Source organism: Ischnura elegans, chromosome 6, assembly GCF_921293095.1.
Source record: "Ischnura elegans chromosome 6, ioIscEleg1.1, whole genome shotgun sequence".
NCBI lineage: Eukaryota > Metazoa > Arthropoda > Insecta > Odonata > Coenagrionidae > Ischnura > Ischnura elegans.
This window is the reverse complement of record NC_060251.1, coordinates 13319464-13342070: the sequence shown is the minus strand read 5'-3', so window position 1 is coordinate 13342070 and position 22607 is coordinate 13319464. Positions and strand designations below refer to the sequence as shown.

Sequence of the window (22607 nt, the reverse complement as noted above, 5' to 3'; positions counted from 1 at the left end):
AAGCCTTCGGGCACCCCAAAATAAAAATACTCGGGGTGGTCCAGGGAAAGAAAATTTCCTCCCCCTAAACTGAATCCGTAAATTCACACACCTGTGACTTTGTCCGAGGAGAGATCTACCCTCACTTATCCATACTAGCATTCGGGTTAATTCACAAAGTGAATGAATAGCCCAAATTGGATTGGAATTCGACTTAAGAAGAATGGGGCGCCTATGATTCTTGTATGCACGGTTCCTCGGTTCCGTTCCACCCGTCGCGATATCTCAATCATGATCGCCACTCGCCACCTGGCGCGAAAAAGCAGAACTATGAAACGTCGTCCTTTTGTGAATGGGCCTCGATGACGATAAGCACTCGCTTGGAACGAAGGAGATACTTATCTCTGTTGGGGAGCGCGACTGAATGACAGCATGAGGAACGTCTCGGACCACGGTTTGTTTGATTGCTTGTATAACTGTGTGAGAAACTCATTGAAACGGGCAAGGTGATTTTATATCCACCTGAGGTTATACCGCTCATTCTTAAAATCCCTATCCGAGGAGACTACATAGAAGGTTTCCCATTGAAGCTTTGTCTAAGCAGCAGACATAAATTCTGCAGCTCTGCTCGCTTTTAAATCGGTTTTCAAAACTGTCCGCGGGGAAGAGATAAGTGTGGAACGATACATTTATTCCTATTGTATGCAACAGCGATACATATGGATGTTATGCGCTCACGAAACATAGGTACGTTATGTCACCACGACTGAAATTGAAGTTCACAGACTCATTCATAGTTTATTTCCCATTGAAATTCGGATCGCTCAAGCGTCAGCAGCGTAATTGGAGACTTGTGTAAACTCATTTAAATGAGCGGCGGATGACAGTACACACGAATATTACAGAATAGGATCCTCAAGTCGGCCTCTAAATGTGTTGTCATCCTCCGCGGATTTAAATGGGTTTACAAAAGTCGCCACTCGCGTCGCTGACGGACCGAGTTAATCGCCGCTAATTGATCAATAATGAAAGAATGTATAATTAGGGGCATAAACCCGAAATTTGTACCGATGATGACGTGATATATCAAATTCATTCTCAAAAATGCCTCGCAATGAAAAACATTACACTACAAAATGTTGGAAAAAAGTGGATCTCATTGCACTCATCACCGCGCCGCGGACATTTTTGAAAACCAATTAAAATGCGACCGAAGTGGCAATAGAAATCAGCCTTCTGCGGGATGGAATTGGGCCTCCTCTATGCAGTTAAGTAAAATCTCCTCTAAGTAAAATTTAAGGTTTAAAAATTGTCACTTTGTACTCTGAAGACGGCGGCAGACCACCAAACAGAAACGCTGGTATTCATAAACTAAATTGACCTGGTGAGGATCCTTAGGAAACTACACAAATAATTAAATCGCGCGTTCAGATTGAGCATGTTTGTTCTTCCCGTCTATCGCAGACTTTCACGGGGCAGTACCGCAAGGAGAAGAGGCTGGAGGATGGCACAGTGGTGGGAACATACGGCTGGGTGGACCCCAACGGCATGCTGAGACTGCAGGACTACGTGGCGGACAACGCCGGATACCGCGTCGTCAAGAGCAGGAAGATCTTCGTGGGCACCAAAGAGGCACCGGCCGTCCCTGCACCACTGCCCACCACACCCGCACCACCGCCCGTCACCACGACCAGGCCACCCTACAGGTATCCACCACCCCCTCCCAACGCCACATTCAACTCCCGTCAAACGGTCAAAACTATCGCGCTCCACATGTGAACTATTAAAAACTACAGTGTCGACCCTCGTCTTGAATAACTTAACCCTTTAGGGGACATAATATATATTCCGATTTTTTTTTTTTAACTCTCTCAAAATTAAATGAGAAGATGCATGAATGTAATAATTGGTTGTATTGAAGAATAGGCTATTGGTTTCTAGTTTTAAATTCTTTTTGCGATGTCCTTTCGATATTGCTGTTTCCACATTGTTAAGAACTTTCACTTGAAATTCTGTTTACGAAGTGTAAACTTGATAGTTTATGACAAATCAATGAGAGGGTCAATTATAACAGGACTTTCGCTTTATCCTTTATGTGTGCCTAGGCTATAAATTCACATCCCAGACTATATCTCATAAACTTTTAGAGATATTGCTTTCATGTGAATGTTTTTGGAATCTACGCATCAATGCTAGCATGTTTTATGCAATCTAATGGTTACTATCCTTATGGGCCTTAAACGGTTAAGGTCTAGCCACGGTGACAACTTACGGAATCACCCGCAGCGCGCAAATTGAGTGAAAATTCCACAGAGAAAAAAATTATTCGCCTTGACCGGGATTCTACATCCACCTAACATACTTAAATTAGACACTATGGTGGAAATTCCATACTTGGCACGTTTCACACATCATTCCACAAAGCTCGTAATGCCATCTCCAATCCCATCCGTCACCTCCATGCCCAGAAAGACAGAGTAGAGGTCCAACACGATGCCGTGCACAAAGGTCCTTGATAATAATTATACTTCTACGGATCCCCGGATTTCCGGCGCGCGGCTTGGACTGCTAGTCACACAATTTTCTCAGCAGTCCAGAATATCTAGTCCGGTAAAATCCACAAATTATTCTGCCTCGGTAGCTTAACTGGCTAAGGCACTCGACCGGAAATTGAGGTATCTGGGTTCGAATTCCGGTCAAGGCGAATGATTTTTCTCTCTGTAGAATATCCGCACTGCGTCTTGAAGTAAGTCAACATTTCCAACAAATTATTCAAATTATCCTCTCCTCTTCCGCAGACCTCTTAAGGACTGATGTGATTTGGTTTACTTATCGTCATGGGGAGAGAAGGGAGGTGCTATGAAACATTCAGGTATTTTCTTTTTTCAAAAAAATACTGGGAACCATGCACGTCTAATTATCCGTCCTTGGTCCCTGTTGAAATTAGTAGGGTGTTTTATTATTGCCACGGTTTCCCTGTATCTCCTCGATTTATAAAATTGACACTTAGATCCTACATCAACTTAACTTAATATGACTTAATATAACTTCATGAAGTCAATAGAAGAATTTGAATATCAAATGTGAATGACAACAAATATTATAATATTACTTGCATTGGCTACTGACAAGAGATATCTGATCTCTTCTCAGATAATGACTCATCCAAGTCGAGTTCCATCATTTTAAGCCGTTGTGAACCGGTAGACGCTCTTCTTAATTATCTATATCTGGCGTTACTCCATAGTCATGCCTAGTTGAGTAAAGTTAAGTTGTTATGGCCGAGATCTCAGACCTCGGTGACCATATAGGTCACTATTAGCGAATATTAAGTCATGATAGAGAATAAATTAGCGACTTCAGGGTGTCAATTCCGAGTCTTTCAATTCTGAGCTACAGCTGCCATTCGCAAGCCAAGATAATACTTTCCACCATGTAATTGCGAACATTTGTCATTCACAACGCGTTTCGAAGGATAGCGTCATCATCAGGTCAATTAAATAATAATTTCCGGCTTACAGTTACACATTTTACCAACAATGTCCCCTTTTTTTCTTTTGCCCCCTCCCTCCTACGATATGACGCATCTTAGCGACTCCGCTGCGCCGGAACTTAATTGAGAGGTTGAGGAGCCAAGGGGTGCAAGTGATTTTTTTCTCAACAGAGTTTGGTGAAGGTAATTGTTAGAAGAAATGCACAAAAACTTGGTTGCCAAGAGATGCGAGTGTTCTCTGTTCTGTGGTGACATCGAGTGGAAAATAAAATGCACTATAACAAATATCTAATTCATCTCGTTTGTTTTCTATACCTAATTTCTGTTCCAAAAGGCCGTTTTACACGGTACACGGAATTGCGCAATCTGACGTACGTGCGAAGGCGCAGTCAAAATTGCGTCATGTAAAGCGGTGAATTGCTAGAACATATGCGAGAATGCGTGGACGTGAGACGGCAAAATAGCCCCTGTTCTAATTTCGTTCATACATTCGCGCAATTCCACGCCATTTTATAAATTAATGCAGCTCTAACCAGCGCAATTCCGTGCCCCGTGTAAAACGGCCTTATTTCAGAAAACAAAATTACTCGTACCCCTTGGCTTCTTACCCATTCAATTGGTAAATGACGTGATAAATGCACTGTGCGTCGAAACGAGTTGTGAATGACAAATTTTTCTATTTAAAACAGGACAGCACTTAAGTTATTGATTCCATCTTTCATGTTAAGTCAACACGTCTTCCATGGCACATTTGAACTTTAAAAGTTAATACAACAAAGGCATTGCGTTGTTATTGCATCCTAGTCTTCCATTAAGGAATGATGTAATTTCTACGATTCAATATCGTAGATGACGTTGGTAGGTCAAATATTTGGGTCCAAAAATAAAGAAACTATAATGAGAAGCCTGCGCCCTCATTACATCCAAGTTCTCGATAGATTGTTTCTTGTACATTTTTCAGAATTTGAAATTCTAACACCTTCACTTTGTTCCTTCAGAATCGATCTCGCACAGATGTACGAAATTATGCTTTCCCCGTTGAAAAACAATCACTCCACTTATGTTTTTAAAACCCTGTAAATCTGTAACTCGTAAAAAGTTTCATTTAGAAATTGCTATCCAGTGTTCAACATATCCGGCGTTAAAACTTCGACTGTTTATAAGAAATAGTTGCGGGCGTGACATGGCAGAAATCCTTTAGGGTAGAAGTTGAAGGAATAACAACTTTGCTTTTTCCACGTGGTGATTCATTTTTTCCGACAATAGTTCCGCTACAGCGTAACATTTTCAAGGTTGACACATCTTGAAAATGCCACGCTGTACCGAAACCATGGTCGGAATAAATGAATCACCACATGGAAAAAGCAAAGATGTTATTCCATCAACTCTTACTTCCACGGAAATCGTCTTGCGTATGAAAATCCAAGTCAATTATCATTTAAGATCTACATAAATTCCGATACAACAATCATTAGTACATTAGATTTTTTTCACTTATCTTGACCTCATTTTATTAATGATAAAATAATTGTTGGAGTATACATCAAATGTATAAATTTCAAAATAGTTGTTAGCCAACGTTTCAGTTTAATTAATGCGTGCAAAGCTAAGGTATGTCAAAATTTTTGTGTATTCTCTTCTCATTATTTAAAATTATATTATTGTAAAAATAAAGCTCTTTCGTCCCATTTATTTATGTAACAATATTGTATATCATTGTATTTAATTGTGTTCTCATGTTTTCATTCATAGCTCTGATGGTGGTTTTAAATAAAATGAAACGTTGACTTACAACTTTTTTGCATTACATACATTTGGCCAATACTCCAAGAATTATTTTATCATTAATCATTAGTACTATCAAACTGACTAATTCTATGTATCTCGCCCTTAGGCCTCCTTCATCAGCTCCAGAGTACGAGGGAGGCGTTGGACCAACTACGTACCGGCCGCCCTTCGTGTACAGCAGACCCACTGACTACGACAGCGATCCGCAGACTGACCACAGGCCTCCCACCACGTACGTCCAGAGGCCAAGCTACCAGAACGACGGATACGAGCAGAACTCAGTCTACCCCGAATACGACGGCGTTTCTACTTATCACAATGGTTTCAGGTGAGTTATTTCTCGATATAATAATGTCAACTTGAAACCTTTGAGCCATTGAGAGTGGCGATTGAAGAATAGAAACATGATTCCACTCATATTCCATTTATCCACTCAATTTATTCCCACTTTTCTCTCCTTTCCCACCATGTCCAAAACATTCCCGTCCATTTTCCTCTCCGCAAATTTCACTTTATCCAATTTCCTCCGCATTCATGTCAGGAAACCTCTAACCAAATCCACATCCCCTTCACCAGTATTAACAAGACTATACGTAGGTAGAAGGAATAAGAAAGCGTACAGTTTTGTTAATCATCTTGTCTTCATATCCCTAAATCTTTCATCTTGATGTACAGATATTTTGTTTGATTTCTCATCCTTATTTCATAGATTATGTATCAAAATAGCTGGAAACCCTGGGCATACACTGAAATTTCGAGATTCTAAATAGATATCTTTCCATTCAGTTCATCAATTGGTATATCCTAATGAGACGTTAGCAGGAGAGGTATGCCACAGAATATAGTTTTTTTAAACATCAAAATACAAAATAAGGAAATCCTATAAAAACCAATAAAAAAATAGTAATATCTGAAGTTTTGCATGAAATTACAGCGGCTTATATGGGTAAATGGCATGCCTTCGTCTGGTTAAAACTGGAAAACTTTATCAGATAAACAGGCAACCTTGTGCGAGCGCTAAATTTGCCTGCACTACTCCAAATCATACCATACCAATAACAAACAGATTTTACAGGCTATAAATCCACAATAAATAAGCATCACCCACAATAATTTAAAAAAAATAATTATACCTAGATAAAATAGGGTAGTTTCCTTCATCAAAGAAAACAAAAGGCATTGACTGCGATTCATTACCCACCATTAGTGTATTCATAATATACATACATATATTTGGTTTTAGAAATAAGACGAAAGTCAATGGTCAATTTTAATCTCATTTGAAAAAGGCCAGATTGGCCCATGCGATGCCATTCCACGTGACGTCACAGGGACCTAGTTTCTATACGAGTGTATAGGAGTTTTACATCGTCTGAGATTACCAATGCATGCATGAGGCACAGAACTCAGGGAAACATGTCTTAAAGTCAACTAGTAAAACTGCCTATGGTCGGAAAGTTTCCTTCTTTTGATAACGCATTAATAATCCTTATTTAATCCAAGCGCTACCTGCTAGCACGGTACTCTGCTACCTACTAACGGCCTGCATCGTAGCGGCGCACATATCCTCGCCCAAAGGTCACCTCACGCGGCGACAGCGGAAACCAGAACGTCACACGGAGTTTTCCCAGCATTCATACTTAGCCGTCACGTTTTCGCGCGCTTGAAAATTTTCACTTTTCATTTAATCGCGAAAATTAGATATCGTCATTTAAAAATCTAAAAGCGTGAAATACGTACCTACTCCAGGAGTAATAATCTTTCGATTTAGGCAATAGAAAATAATAGGAAACCACCCTATAGTTAAAATAAGAAATTCATCACACACACAATTGATAATTATATCATCATTTTTACGCAAAAAATTAGACACCAATTTTTTAGTGGCATCTCCCGTTCATTAGACTAAAATTTTAAAAAATTGAAAAATTGGCAACCGTGAGGAAGCCCTAAAACAAAAATAATTAAATCTACATGAAATTATTTTAAATTTAAAAATTTATCACATCAAAAATAAAAATATAATAATTATTTACAGATAAATTTAGATACGGGCTAATGTTTTATTCACCACTTCCATTCATTCGACAAATTTAAATTTAAAAAACTGGCAAGCATTAGCCATCTCTACCCTTTTCGCTTAATTGACTCGAAACCTGTATACCTGTATACTAATCTATAATGACTTACCTACTGTATTTGAAATTTGTCTGCAACGGTTAATTAACTCCTGTGTTAGATTTATATTTGATTTATGTAGAGATGAACATTTGTCCAAATTCTACACTGATCTGAATTGGTTACCTCTTCACAGCCGAAGGGATTATATCCAGGGATCTTTTCTGTTCCCCTTATTCCGAAAACAGACTCCCGAATACCTGTACGAATTATTCATCCCCCGCAAAAAAGTTACTGGAATTTCCACCCGCCGTGTTTCTGACAATCAAATTCCTCTAGCCAGCACCAATATATATTTCAAATCTTTTTATCCAACTGCGTCTAGATTCTGGAACTCTCATCCGCCAAATATAAAGACGTCACAATCACTTCAGTCGTTTAAAAGAAGGCTGTACTCCTATTTAGAGTCTGGAGCTTAATTCAGTCTCCTCAACTCATTAGAGCTATCATCTTAAAGTTGTGATGTTATCAAAACTCTCTACATAAATGTTTATATGTATGTGTGTGTTCATTACTGTCTAAGTTAAAACTTATATATTTGTGTTATTAGTATTGAATGTTTTACATTTTTGTAAAAATATCTACTACTTGTTAGCCTAACAATAATCTCCATATAATGCCTTATAATATATAATGCCTTTTATTAAGAGTTGAACATTTCCTGTATTTTCTATTTTTTGCTCTCATAGGTTTTACCTAGAGCATAATAAAAATATTCTATTCTATTCCATAAACCTTTTCTCATATAATTTTTTTCTCATAGGTATTTCCTGCCGAGGCACTATCATGAAGAGGAGACATCGCCCACGTCGCGAGGAGACGTCCGCACGGGCAGCTTCGGCTACATAGACCCATTCGGCATCCGGCGGGTCGTCTACTACAACACCTCCCCTGGAACGGGATTCCAACATCGGAAGAACAATCGCTACGTGGGATTCAACGCCACACCATACGACCCCAGGCCCACCTACTGAAAACAACCCCAAAATCAAAAACGAAGGAAGAGGAAATCAGAGAAGAGCAGAGATCCCTCGTTTGCAATTGGTTGCCTTACGCGAGAGAGTAAATTATGAAAACAAAATAATAAAACCGCACGTAAAACAGATCAATGTTAAATGGGGTTGAAAAAAAGTGCGCGACACATATATTGCCGCGCGGAATATACTAAACCATTCTCTCGTAAGCGCTAGTTAAGTTATCGAATGCGCGAAAGAATAGCAGTAGGTACCACGTGCTACGCTTTAGATTTTTTTTACTCTCGAATAATTTAATATGATCTCCCGGGAGAAGTTGGATGAAATCAAAAGAACCTCAAATTTGGACAAAAGAGCCCGATAAGTGTCAAAATATAAATATTTTTAAATTAATATAATAGATAACGTCCGCTACGATGGGGCGTTTTATGCATGATTCACTCGATCACTGATTCGGGCTCGAGATTTTTATTTCCAATCGGCGCAATTTTTTGACGCCAAAAAAATAAATATTTCGTCGCCTGCTAGTGCGAGAGTTTAACGTGAGCTGTTATGGGAATGTGTTGTGAGCAAAACGACATACCGAGACAGCTGAGTAACCGGTCGAGCTTTAATATTCGCTTTTAATTAAAGTGGGCTGCAAAAAAAAAACATTTAAAAAAAAGGCAGAGCCGAATAAAAAAAATATATCTGAACGCGCATATTCGCTGCATCGCCAAATGATGCCGAATACTCTTAATATTATTATTCCTAACCCCTAACAGAAATAATTGTAATTTAAAAAAAGCTGCGGATGGTTCTAATCAGCCACATGAAATGTCTTAATAGTGATGGGACTGTGAGTGTAACAGCGCAACAGAAAGACTGAAAATGTGACCGAAAGAAGCAACCTGATATTGAAGTGGACAGAGAATCACGGTTACGTCACAATGGCTGATTGAAGAAAGGTCATCTAAAACCCGTCGACTTCTACTAGTGCCATGTGGATTATTGTGTGCATGTTGAGGAGAAAAATACGAATCTCGAAAACCGCAGTACATTCTGAATAGTGCCTGATATTTTCATATACATACTTTCAAATGATCTTTGATCATATAGAAACCCACCGAATAAGACATACCGCCTTATGTTTCAAAACATTATACATCCTGGAGAAAGCATGACGTAGCGAGCATATATATTGATAGATCTGTTGAGAGCAATCAAGTGCTAAGGCTGAGAACCTTCAAATTTGAAACAGCCTTATTAATGCGTAATTACTACATCAAACAGATTTATCAAGAAGAAAGCAATTTCGATTAAGACTAAGAAATCAAATTAAGACTCGGTAGGCTACAATTCATTCACTACTTATTATCACCAAAATATTTTTGACATGCGACAAGTATTTCCTCGCTAATTTTAATATTCTTGAAAACTTAATATGCATTGGCTGCATTCATTTCTCATCAGCTTTGGAGCAAAGGCATTGGGGTCTTTTCTGTCGTCAGAAGCAAAAACGTTTCCAAGGATTCCATCACAGCATGAACTAGGACCGTCAGATTCCATCCGTGAATACAATATAACTAATTTCTGGAGACTATTTATTATTATTTCGGGCAGCCGGATTGAAAGTCCATAGAAACATTCCTAATTAAATGGTATTGTACCAATCGATACGCAAAAACTATCTAAATGCCATAAACCGGAGGTTTAAAACATTTACGCGGCACAGCTTAGCTCCAGAACGACTAATAAGGATTGTAAAGAGCGGAAAAAATCGCACAACCTTCGATCTTCTTCGATATTATGTATAAATGTATCGAAAAAGTCCTTCCCTCACTGGATGATTAATGCCGTAAATCGCGGGGAAGCAAAAGAGTGAAGATGAAAAATCCGTTGATTTCAGTTTTGCCTCAGAATTGTGTTTATTTTGTAGTAATGTACTATTCTTTTTTCGAGCTTCCCGCTTTGCAATGTCAATCATTAATTTCAGAAACAAGAATGGACTTCAGTTGCGAGATTCGTAAAAAAATAGCCATACTAATTGGCTGATATGAATATAATTATACCTTGTTGACTCGTTTTGTGTGATGTAAATAAATTTTGTAAGTAATGGGTATTCGTTTCATTTCAAAAATACCTTCTCATGAACTTCATCAACAGCCACATGAGATAACATTTATGAGGACACCTGAAGGCAGGCACAACTTGGGTAAGATTTGAATGATAACGATCGGCATTTAGTACATGAAAACACACTTCCCCTTACCGAAACCAGGATTTTAAAAAACCTGGCTGCAAATTAAACACGTTTCACGTTTAATGTACTACTTTCCTCGTGGTCAACAATTTTACCATTAATGACATTGCTGGACTGATTTTTTTCAATGACATGACTAATGCTTGTTTCCAAATTCTACAGTAAACACTTCATAAACGGCAAGTTTGATTTCCTATAAGATTCAAAGCCTAAATTAATCCAAATAGGCCTGAATCCCTGCTCCTTTGAACGTAATCAAAATTAATAATGCTTTCATTCATCCCTAGGGCAGCACGGCTAGTTGCGAATGGAGTAACTAGTTTTTACATAATTTGAATAATACATTATCTAAATGCAATAAAAATTCAATAATCTCTGTATTAATTAGAAATTATTGAGTTATGTAATCTCGTTAGTATTATATCTAAAAAATATTATACTACGGTTTCTATTTTTTTTTAATTCTCTGAACAGAAAAGAGCTGCATATTCTGATCCGATATTATGTACTTATTATATCACCAATATTTCAATATTTTTAAATTTTATAGTACACACAAAACTGTGGGAACAAAGCAAACAATACCCCTATCGGTGCTCAACAATCTTCCCCTATTATCACATTTGGTGAAGTCTTGAGATTCCCCACACGGTGAAAATAACAGGTAGCACTAATGTGAAAACGTAGCGTCTGGAAATACTGAGTGATCACAAACCCTTCATACCAGCCGAGCGACAAACCATCATGCAAATACTAATTTCATAGAGTATAAGTTGAAGCATAAAATGCGTTATCCATTGATTTAACATTTAATGGATAAAAATTCAATTGTTAAGATCAACACGTATATACGGTCAGATTAAAGGAACAAAATTATAACATTTAAGAAAATAGAAAAGAAAAAAACAATTATGTCTACACATTCACCACTCTCCATCAGCAATTGGAAAACCGAATTGACACAGGAATATTGATCCTTAAAAGAGTTCCCCGGGTGTAAAATTGATACTCACTGTTCATCACCATATAAAACGGCCAATAAAATGAGTGCTAATACGATAAAATACAAATATAATAACGCCCAAACTAAGAAGAAACAAACATAATAGAACGTACATCTTGGTCGGAGAGAATATTTCCAGGTATAGCAATACTAAATATTTGGGGGTAATTTCACGAACAAATTGGAAATGGGGAATGTATTTCGATCAGGTGATTGGAATATCATTTCAAACTCTGCAGTGGGTAATGAGAAATATTAAAGAGAGAACAAAACAATCAAAATAAATGGCCTACATGACTATGGTTCGTTCTGTATTAGAATACAGTACTTCATTGCGGGATCCTCATAGTAAAACAAATATTTCAAAACTTGAAAAAAAGTTCAAAGAAAGGCAACTAGATATAATCTAGGTAGGCATATAAGGGGGGACAGTGACACAGCTAAGTTATGGTGTTATGTTATGGAAAAGCATAAATATGTAAATATGGGATAAACAAAACGCATTTAAAAGGGCGAGCTAGGAAGGAAATGAGTCAAAAGCTGGACTCACCCTACCATACAGGACGATCACAATTCTAAATTATGTTCAAGAAGCAGAAAACGGACATTTTGAAGGAATCCTTCCTGCATAGAAGATTAAAGGATTGCGATGATCTATCTGATAAAATATTTAAGATCTACCCCATCACCATTTAAATTTGTACGCGTAAGTGTTACTCGATTCTTGGTTAATGTCATTGTGGTTCATTAGATAGCGTTGGAAATTATGCTTTTTGGTTCACCCTTCACTGGTAAATAGCGTGGCATCCGCATAAGTGTACTTTCTGTTCCTTTACTCGGCTCTTACGAAGGTAGATTTTTCATTAATTTATATTAATTTTCATGTTACCACCAGGCGATAGCCTACTTGTAGCAAATTTTATTAAATAAATAACGAAGAGTGAATTGGAACACAGTGGTAAGACTGAAAAGCGCGACTTGATTTGGGGAATAATCCTCCCAAGGTTATTCCCTAAATTAATTCATTAAGTTTGGAAACACCACCGCCTCACCGGTTGAACACATAATCGCTTTTATCCTGAACACGGCGGGGTTATAGACTAAAACGTACATTCTCATTAAATTGCTAGATGGAAGCCCCGAGGCTATACAGCCCACTAGGCAGAAAATCCACGTTTCCCTTATTATAACAGCTTCAACACGTCCGAATCATTAATATGGCCACTTGGCCATTCGATATAGCGCTCGTATGGGCCAAAATAAAAATAAGGCCACAAGAGACAAACTAGTGAATTTTATTCATTCATACCTGAACGCTATCGATTAAATGGAGTCGTGGGAGCGTATTTACCAACGATATCTAAATATTATTTCAGTTACTCGCGCACCCACTCAGCGATTCAACTCCAGGAATGTTTTGGATAGACTGAAGACCCCTAAACTACATGAGCCACAGGAGTGTGAAGCTCAGGGATCGAGGAAAGGAGGGAAGGGTCCATTTCCATTCCCTGTATCTTCCATTTGTCCGGGGGGGGGGGGGGGGCAAAGATCAGTCTGCGGCCCCTTCTCCCCGCGCTATCTTCCTCCCCCTCTCCCCACCTCTAAAATATAATGCCTCCGTAAGCTATTTTTTTGAGATGCCGTAGTTGAAATTGCACAGATTATATCAGCTATTAAGCAGTCTCATTAATATCTTTGTTTAATAATATATAAATTAATAATTATAGTTGAATAATTTAACTAAAAAATTAAATAACTTTCTTTATTATTTTAATAGATTAAAAATCTTTCCCAAATGATACCTCGTCTCACCTCCGCTCTTGTGGATTCCGTCAATCAAAGCCAGGGTTCTCCAATAAGGTAGTTTCCCTCATCAAAGAAAAGTAAGGCATTGATTGCGATTCGTTACCCACCATTAGTGTATTCATAATATACAAATTATTTGGCTTTAGAATTCCCAGGTTAGACGAATGGCAATGGTCAATTTTAATCGCATTTGAAAAAGGCCAGATTAGCGCCCATGCGATGCCACTCCACGTGACGTCACAGGGACCTAGTTTCTACACGAGTAGATGGGAGTTTTACATCGTATGAGATTACCAATGCATGCATGAGGCACAGAGCTCAGGGAAACATGCCTTAATAATCACCTATTAAAACTACCTATGGTCGGAAAGTTTTCTTCGTTCGATAGGGTATTAATAATCCTTATTCAAGCCAAGCGCTACCTGCTAGAAGGGTACACTGCTACCTGCTGGCATCCTGCATCGTATCAGCGCTCAAAGCCTCGCCCCAAGGTCACCTCATATGGCGACAGCGGGAACCAGAATGACGTCACACGGGGTTTTCCCAGCATCCATACTTAGCCGTCGCGTTTTCGCGCGCTTGGAATTTTTCACTTTTCATTTAATCGCGAAAAAAAGATATCGTCATTAAAAATCTAAGAGCGTGAAATGCTTACTCCAGGAGTAATAATCTTTCGATTTAGGCAATAAAAAAATAATAGGAAACCACCCTATTTACTAGGCCACGAGGGCCACATTCCAAGTTCCGAATCGCCCCGCTGGCCGGATAGCAAATTTGCCGATGACTGAAGTATTCGATACCAACGTCTACAGAAGAATCCGGTGGCGTATTTCTTATTTACGAACAGTTGAAGGCGACTTTGATGTGCAGTACAGCGCTGCAATGCTCCTACCGGCGTCTCACAGAGATAAACGAGCGAGAATCGCACGCTACTTGAAACGACGGCGCGGGCCGGATGAAAGCCCTACGAAAGGCCGTATTTTGGAGACCCCTGATCTAAGCCACGGATTCAAAGGCCAAATCACCAACTAGAAGAAAAATATATTTAAAGAAATAACCGCGAAATATCCAGCGGCGTATCTTCGCGGAATCACCCGCAATTGCCTTAAAATTGCGACAATTCCCCTATTGAAAAATCAATCGGGAGATCCGGATTCGAATACTGGTCAAAGAAAATTATTTTTCGAGGAATTTTCACCGAGAAACACAATATCTGGCTAAGACTAGTAACACTCAGGTAATGAGCGGAAAATTTTGGAGGTAATATTAATATACACTAGTAAGGGATAAGGGTAAAATTTATACTTTGAAACCATTTGCAATCATAAGGATGCGAAAGAATTGTACTAGAGAGTACGTAAAGTCATGGAAATGATTTAAGGAGTAAGAACTTTAGAAATGTTTTAATGAGAACTATATCATTACAGTAATCCCACAAACAAGAAGCTTTAAAGTTTTTCCATCACTAACAACGAATGCTTCTTTGATAAAAAAGGTTTGAATAGTGCACCTAAGTTCACAGAAATGCATAGAAAATTATTACGCGAAATATACATAATTATACAACATATAATTATAATATTTTTATAGCAGAGGTAGATACTAGAAAAATCGCAATTTCTTCCAGCAAAAAGAACCTCTTAACATTCTTTAATCATACCACTTTGGCACAATGATGGTGGTTATCCGATCAGATGTAAAAACATGTCGAAAATATTCATTTCGGTACACGAAGTAAATTTTTTTCGAGCTGCTGTCCAAGAAAAAGGTTTATTCACCTCTTTCAATTCATTTAATTATAATTAAGATTTAGGATTAATCAGGACAATGGAAACTGAGACAACAATATTGACGAAATCGTATCTAAAATCTAACTTTCAATGATGTCGCACTTTTAAGCGGATATTATGTAAGTAAAGTCAAGAGAAAATGATGCTAAGGTGAAAACAAGCCAATTTCTCGGCTTTCGGTTTAAAATTAAACGAATGCTTCATAGGACCCTCTGAAAATCTAGATAAAGATCTTAGTCCAGCAATGACTATGGAATTTTAAGGAAAATCCCAAGATCAGCGTAAGGTTTCGTAGAAAAATAGGAGCTGTACCGACGAAATTTGAATAATACATTTCTTGAAAGAAACTTGGACAACTAATCAGAGCTGCAGACTGGTATTTTTACGCTAATAAAATTCTGGAAATAATTGATGAATTTATCAAAATAAATTTCTTGCGACAGAAAAATAAAATATTGTCAATTTGAAAGCCACAATATCAGCAAAGGATTACTATTTAAGTATTCTACCGGTTAAGGTAGGTTTCCATGGAGTACTTAGGAAGCATTCTTACTCCCCTTCCTTCATGTATTTATCTCATCAATTCACAGTAAGGCCTACTCCCTTCCATTCTATCTAAAAATCCTATTCCCTTCCTTCCCCTCCCTCGCTACCTAACATTCTACCCTCTAAAACTGTTTTCAACATCCCCTCCGCGCTAACCACTCAATCCATCCATAACTTCTGTCTCCTTCGTATCTCATATAAAAGCTGCCTCGCCTCACCCACCATTCCCACCATGTCCAGCACTTCGTCGTTCCTCTTCCTCTCCGTCCACTTCACCTTCTCCATTCTTCGCCACACCCACATCTCGAATGCCTCCAGTCTTCTCTCGTCCTCCTTCCTAAGCGTCCACGTTTCCGCTCCGTAAAGCGCTACACTTCAGATCAGACTCTTCACTAACCTTTTCTTTTAACTATTACATAACGATGCCGTCATAAGCTCTTTCCTTGTCACGGACGCCTCCTTTGCTAACACAGCAATACCAATGGTGACGAGGCATTTACACAACTGAAGAGAATCCGATACGACGCAACGCGAGCAGCTAAATAACGCTCTAAGAAATCACACATACTAGATATCCACTCAATAAGGAAATAGAATCAGTAGCCCGAAATAGGACCGGAAATTTTTCCATCAAAATGACAGCATTTCATCACATGAATTTCCCCAATGCATCAACTCCAAGAGAAAGTCAATGCAGTTTCCAGATTTAAATGAATTAATTTATAACTCCAAACTTAAATGTACACATTTTTGTTTTAACAACACAAATAAAAGGAGCTTTAGGTAGCTTCAAAGGTTAAAAAAACAGCATGGAAGCTACCATCCTCAAAAATTAAATAAGAGGCAAGCCAGAAAACAAAGAAAATATGTATAATTTTCTGAAACATTATCATTATGAATCCGATACGTGACAAAAAAAACAATGTGAAAACAAATCTGAACGTATAAGTACATGAGCATACAAGATATTTGTATGTGTTCACAAACACATAAAAAAAATATTTATATTATCATGGGCTAGCAACCAATCTTTAGCCTTTTCAAAAAAATTATTTATACTCTTTAACTCTTTAATCAAACACGGTAAATTATTAAAAATCTTAAGCCCTAAATAAAGAAATTATCTTTAAAATATAGAAAGATTAGGCTTAGGAACTATAAATTTAACATTCCTACAAGTTTTCCAATAGACTTTTACTCTATATCGCAACTATAGCTACCACGGAAAAGTTAAGTTTCAACGAATGCTCAATGATTGAAGTTACTAGAAACAAAATAGGGACAGAAAACACAACCCACCATGCTGAAACAGCAAAGTTTTGACTCCTTCACCTCATACAGCTCTATGATTACTTTTTTTAATTTTCTAAATAATAAGTAATGAGATTTATAAGCTTTATTAAAAATGTTAACTAATCTTAAGTGAAACTTAAGCTACCAATGATAAGTGTGGGTATAAATACAAGGTTTGTATTTTACAAAATAAGAATAAATTAATTTCAAGAAATTTATCAGAGCTTTCTCCAAAAACCCCTTGCAGTCTCCACAGAATGCTCTTTCGGCATCAACACACTTTTAAAGGCGAGTTTTACACGCTTCGCACGCTCCCTGCAGGTGAACAATCGAAGCATTAATGCTTCAGAGCCTGCGTGCAAGCCGCTTCGACAGCATCCCGGGTTCGCGGTTACCAAGCACCTCGAATCTTGCCCCAGCAGACTATTCTTCCTCAAAATCATAGTCGTCCCCACAGAACGCCAACACGGGACCCTAGATGCTGTCAAAGCGGTTTACACTACTACTTGAAATACGAATCCACTATTGAAAGGGTCCAGAATAAATGTTTAAGATTGGTTGCTTTTAGATTTAGAATTGATAGAAAGAGTGGATCACACACTGAATTGTTACTTTAATTAATCTCAGTACACTATATAACAGGAGAAAATAATTGGGTTTAATGCTCTTACATGCATTGCTAAATAACCAAATCCAATGTGCTGATTTATTAGGTCTTATTAATACATGTGTTTCTGCATTACATACAAGATCTCAGAATCTATTTTCCCTCCCATATAGTAGTTGCAATTACATATTTTATTTACTTATGTACAGGATAGTAAGAGATTTTAATAACATATGCTCAGATGTTGATGTTTTTCATCAATCAAAATTTTCATTTAAAAATTCCTTACAGACCCATTTTTATTGCCTACCTAACTACTCTGTTTCATTTTTTAGAAGAAATTTCAGTGTATATTTAACTATAATTTATTGTCAGTCTACTTTTAACTATTTTGTTTCAATTTTAAAATGTATTTATCTAGTTTTACTCTTCATTTTCTTTTATTCATGTTTCCATCATAGTCACAAATGAAGATTTGTATCATACTTCTTAATAGGTATGTCTAATATTCCTTGTACGCTTTTTTGTAGTATGTACATTTTTTTGTACGGATAATTGAGCAATTCCTGTCTTTTAATTTGTAATTTGTAAAAGGGCTTGTGCCCGTTAAAATAAACATATTATTATTACAAGCACGCTCTCAAGGATGTTTCGGTTGTTCACTTCCAGGTGGCGTACGAAGCGCAGAAAACTCGCCTGAAGAATTGTGCTAAGGCTGAAGGAGCCTACCTTGAAGACTAATTGAGTTTTGCAACGATATCTCTCATGAATTGCTTTAAAACGAATTTATTTTCACAATTAAAATACCCTGCATTCGCTATAGTCAATAAAACACGGGAATTATACAATACAAGGCTAAAGAAAATAAGTTCTTCAGTCACCGCCGATACACCGTCTGCCGTCAACTCGACTCTCACTTATCTAAACAAACTTCCGCGTGGAAGAACAAAGATTAATAATTATGAGGAAAATAATTATGAGGACAGCCGTAATTACACCTAAAACTTTCAAAATAAACAAATTAAATGAAAAATATGACTGAGAAATTCCACTTAACATTTAAATAAATGAAAATGTTGCATTATAAGACAAAAATCAAACAACCGCTTTCCTCGGACAGACCCATGAATTTTGAAACTTTTCTCGTTATACTAATTAGCATATCGAAGTTGAATTTAAAGAAATATCTCGTGTATATCCTAATATTTGAGTGGAACAATCATCTATTAAACAATATTTTATAACAATCACTTAATTACCTTTCTCCCGCAACCAAAAAAAGGCTCTCACTGATTTAGCAGCATACTGTAAAATTATACACGGACAATTATCGAAAATTTGTGACATTTAGTTCAAAACTGCCAATAAGTATTTTTCTCCGGGAAAAAATATTTTAAATGAATTTCCTTGGCTAAAAGAGGTCCAATGCCGCACCATTGTCACTCAAATATCTCTCTTAAAAGCATGACGATCTTTTAAGTAAGTACCCGAGCGTTATTTCCCACTACTGATAAATTCGAATTTAAAATTTTGCCTCTATACTCTAGCCTTTAATTCTTTGTATTTCTCGCAGCTATGATTTTCTGTTTAATCAGCAGCGCGGCATTCAAACACAGTTTATAGAAAGACCTGGGTATAAAACATTATGATAATTTATCATTTTACCATATGAAAACATTGAAGATATTTAAATATGTCATTCTAATACTCAGTATCAGCAGGACACCAAGGTGGGTCCTCTGAGGGTTACAACGCACCGGGGCCGGGAACCAAGTCAGAGAACTATCCGCACGCGCTCCCGGGGAGGGATTTGGATGGGAAGGAACAAGGAAAGAGGCGGCGCTGCGATAGGAGCCCGACGACGCCTCTGGGATAGGGATAGGGCTGGAAGGGAAGGACGGGGTAAACAAGTCTCCGCTAAAGAAGTGGAGAAGGCCCACTCAGTATCGGCAGTGAAAAAATTACTGAGAGAATTTCATTTACAATAAAAGTTAAAAGTTGAAATCCCTATGAAAACATTTATGTGGAATGAAAACCGCTACCACAAAAGAAAAATTCCCCATTCACCTGAAATCCTATATAGTTTTACTTTTTTCTCTCATTAAGATGAAAGAGAAAATTAACGCCGTATCGTCCACGCGACAAGTTCGAAACTACTGCAATATTTTTGATAGTCACCCAATTAGTAAAATAGATTTTTTATAATAGAATTAGCCAGCAAAGCGAATTAAAAGTTTTAAGATTTTCCCCGATTGATTGATTATTCGTTCACTCACACTCTTACCAATCAATTCATAGAAATGATTGCTTGGTAGTTTTTGAGCAATTCTATGCATTCCAGAGATATTATTTTATTATCATTAAAGACATCTATAATTTATTATAGACATAAAATGAAATTGTGATTTAGTTAATTTAAAATGCATTCATGGGGCTTAAAAAAACAAAAATATTTCTCCGCAGCATTAGGCAAAAAAAACTTTAAATAAACAACTCTCTGGCATATAGAGGAGCAAAAAGTGGCTAAAAAAGTCCTAATAATACCATTCACATACATTTCGGTTCAAAAATATCGTACTGACACTGAAGTTAGGAACGCGCGTTTGGTTATTAAAAATAATAAAATTATTAAAAAAATAAAAATCATTAGGATATAAAAACTGCAAAAAAATAACTCTCTACCATCTAGAGGAGCAGGAAGTGACTAAAAAAGTCCCACTAATACCATTCCCCTACATTTTGAGTCAAAAATATATGAACACTGACGTTGGGAACTCGCGTTTGGGTATTCCTTACAGATAAAATTACCTCTCGGGAGACCCAAGCTTACCGAATACGAACTGAAAATAGAGGCTAGTGGGAAGTCCAATTGCGTTTGCGATGCATGCCACCAGAGTTCGAGGACGCCACATCCGTATTGGGCAAAACAAGAGGAATGGACGCCGGAAGGCTTATGTGAGTGCTGATGGGCACCAAAAGGGCAAGACGCCGAGGAAAAACCTCATGCAACTGAGGAAGAAGGAGAGAGAGAGAAAGCAAGGCGATGATGTCAGACATGGAAAGCCAAAGGACTCGCTCGAGGAATCTATGACGAATTTCCTTCCAATTTGGTCGACGCAGATATCTCCCTAATAGGATTAGAATGCAAGAGTTCTGATTCCCAAAGCCCAATTCACGAAGGTCACGGAGAGCATTTCATGGAAGAGGATTCCTCCAATATGAATGCCTTCGATGAGACCTAGATGATGAACGCCAATTAGAGACACCAGTTCTTAGAGCATTCAGCAGTAGAAACTTTAAGGTTTCAACTAAAGCAAAGTAATCGCAATATTCAAGACAGTTTCATAATTTTTGTTCCCTTCTTCATTTTTATTTAAAATATTTCGTAAAAAAATTGGGCTTGTCAGGTCTAAAAATAATAAAAGTTCTAATGGCTCTTACAACGAAGCTAAGACGCATTTGATGAAAAAAAACTTCCTCAGTTACTAAGCAACCTCCTTAATATAGCACGCATGAGTTCATGGAAGGGAATTTGGCATCATGAATGGTTCCATTGAGTCCTAGTAGGTAATTATTAGAGAGACAAGATAACAGTGCCTACAATTTGAACATGAATGCCACTTTGGAAAATTTGATATAACATGGATGATTTTAGGCATCCTCGGTGGATTTATGCAGATAAATTTCTAGAGTCTCCATCCAAGACAAAAAAAGTTATTTTTGACCAGCGCTAGATCATAAAAATTATTACAAAAGCTAAATCCCGCGTCGGTACCACACGAGTTTTAATTTTTGACATAGAAGAATTGAATCCTTTACCGAAAATTTGTACGACAGCATAATCGAAAAGTTAGAGCACTGCTCTCACCGCTTCTCGATGGCGAACTCTAATGAAAGCTTGGAGAGCCAATGGGCGGAACGTTATGGTAGTGATTAGGAAAATCATAGAGTTCGAATCCACGTGCAGCTTTCGAAGGTCCAAAAGAAAAAATGCTGACTGCGAGTGGCCCTAAAGTTACAAGAGTAAAATTGAATGAATGGCTTCAATAGATTGATGAAAAAATGTCGATCAAAATCGACATTTCGAGCAATAAATTTAAATCAAAATTAAAAGCTCGACTTTTCAACAAAAATCGAAATTTGAACCGAAATATCGATAAATCGAAAAAATTGAGGGTTATTCTTTTTAAATACTGTTGGTGCGAAAACATGTTTATTTTGCATTCTAAAATTACTCGATTTACACAGTTGCGATGGAGAAAAAAATCCAAAAAAATCTACATAGAACACAAGCGTGAATTATTGACAGTAAAAATTTAAAAATATAAGCATATTAAAGGTTTGGGATCTCCGCATTCAGCTTTACTGAGTGTTTTAGAGAGATTAACTTATTGCGATTGTTTCTTGATGATCGAAAGCGTGCTTTCCAATTTTATCGGCCTTTGACAAAAGTATTTCACTCGGGACGGATGGCGTTACCATAGGCCGATGAACGCTGCTGAGATCAAACGAAATGGTGAAGATGGAAATTGAAAATTCGAGTTCGGATCGAAACTCGATGATCAAGACTCAATCTCGATTTTCCTCGATCTTTGGCATTTATAACTCGACTGTCGATTTTTCCATCACTAAAGTAATGACAGAATGTTTATTAATGCTCTTAGTTAACCTGTAAGAGCAAATAAAATAAATAACATGTCGTATTATGCTCAGAAAAAAATAAATATCATTTTAACAAAATTTAAAATACATTAATACAAAAAATATCTTTTTACGTTCTATAGAAATCATAACGAACGATCATAAGAATAAAATTCTTTGACCACAACACGACAAAATATCCAATACCACTAAAATAAAAAATTATAAGTTTATGGATAAATACTTTTGGAGAAAATATATCTAGAA

General features: G+C 37.3%; 2 protein-coding genes across 2 annotated transcripts in view; one reads left to right on the top strand and one right to left on the bottom strand.

Moving 5' to 3' along the window:
* LOC124160130 overlaps window positions 1-10507 on the top strand; it is a 149603-nt gene extending 139096 nt beyond the window's left edge. The window contains exons 3-5 of the mRNA XM_046535882.1: window positions 1444-1685; window positions 5367-5588; window positions 8202-10507. Of these exons, the coding sequence (XP_046391838.1) occupies window positions 1444-1685; window positions 5367-5588; window positions 8202-8412 (675 nt within the window). The 3' untranslated portion in view covers window positions 8413-10507. The remainder of the gene's footprint in view (window positions 1-1443; window positions 1686-5366; window positions 5589-8201) is intronic.
* The window catches only part of LOC124160129 (cytochrome P450 302a1, mitochondrial-like), a 76058-nt gene that overhangs the window by 992 nt on the left and 52459 nt on the right, over window positions 1-22607 (bottom strand). The window lies entirely within an intron of this gene.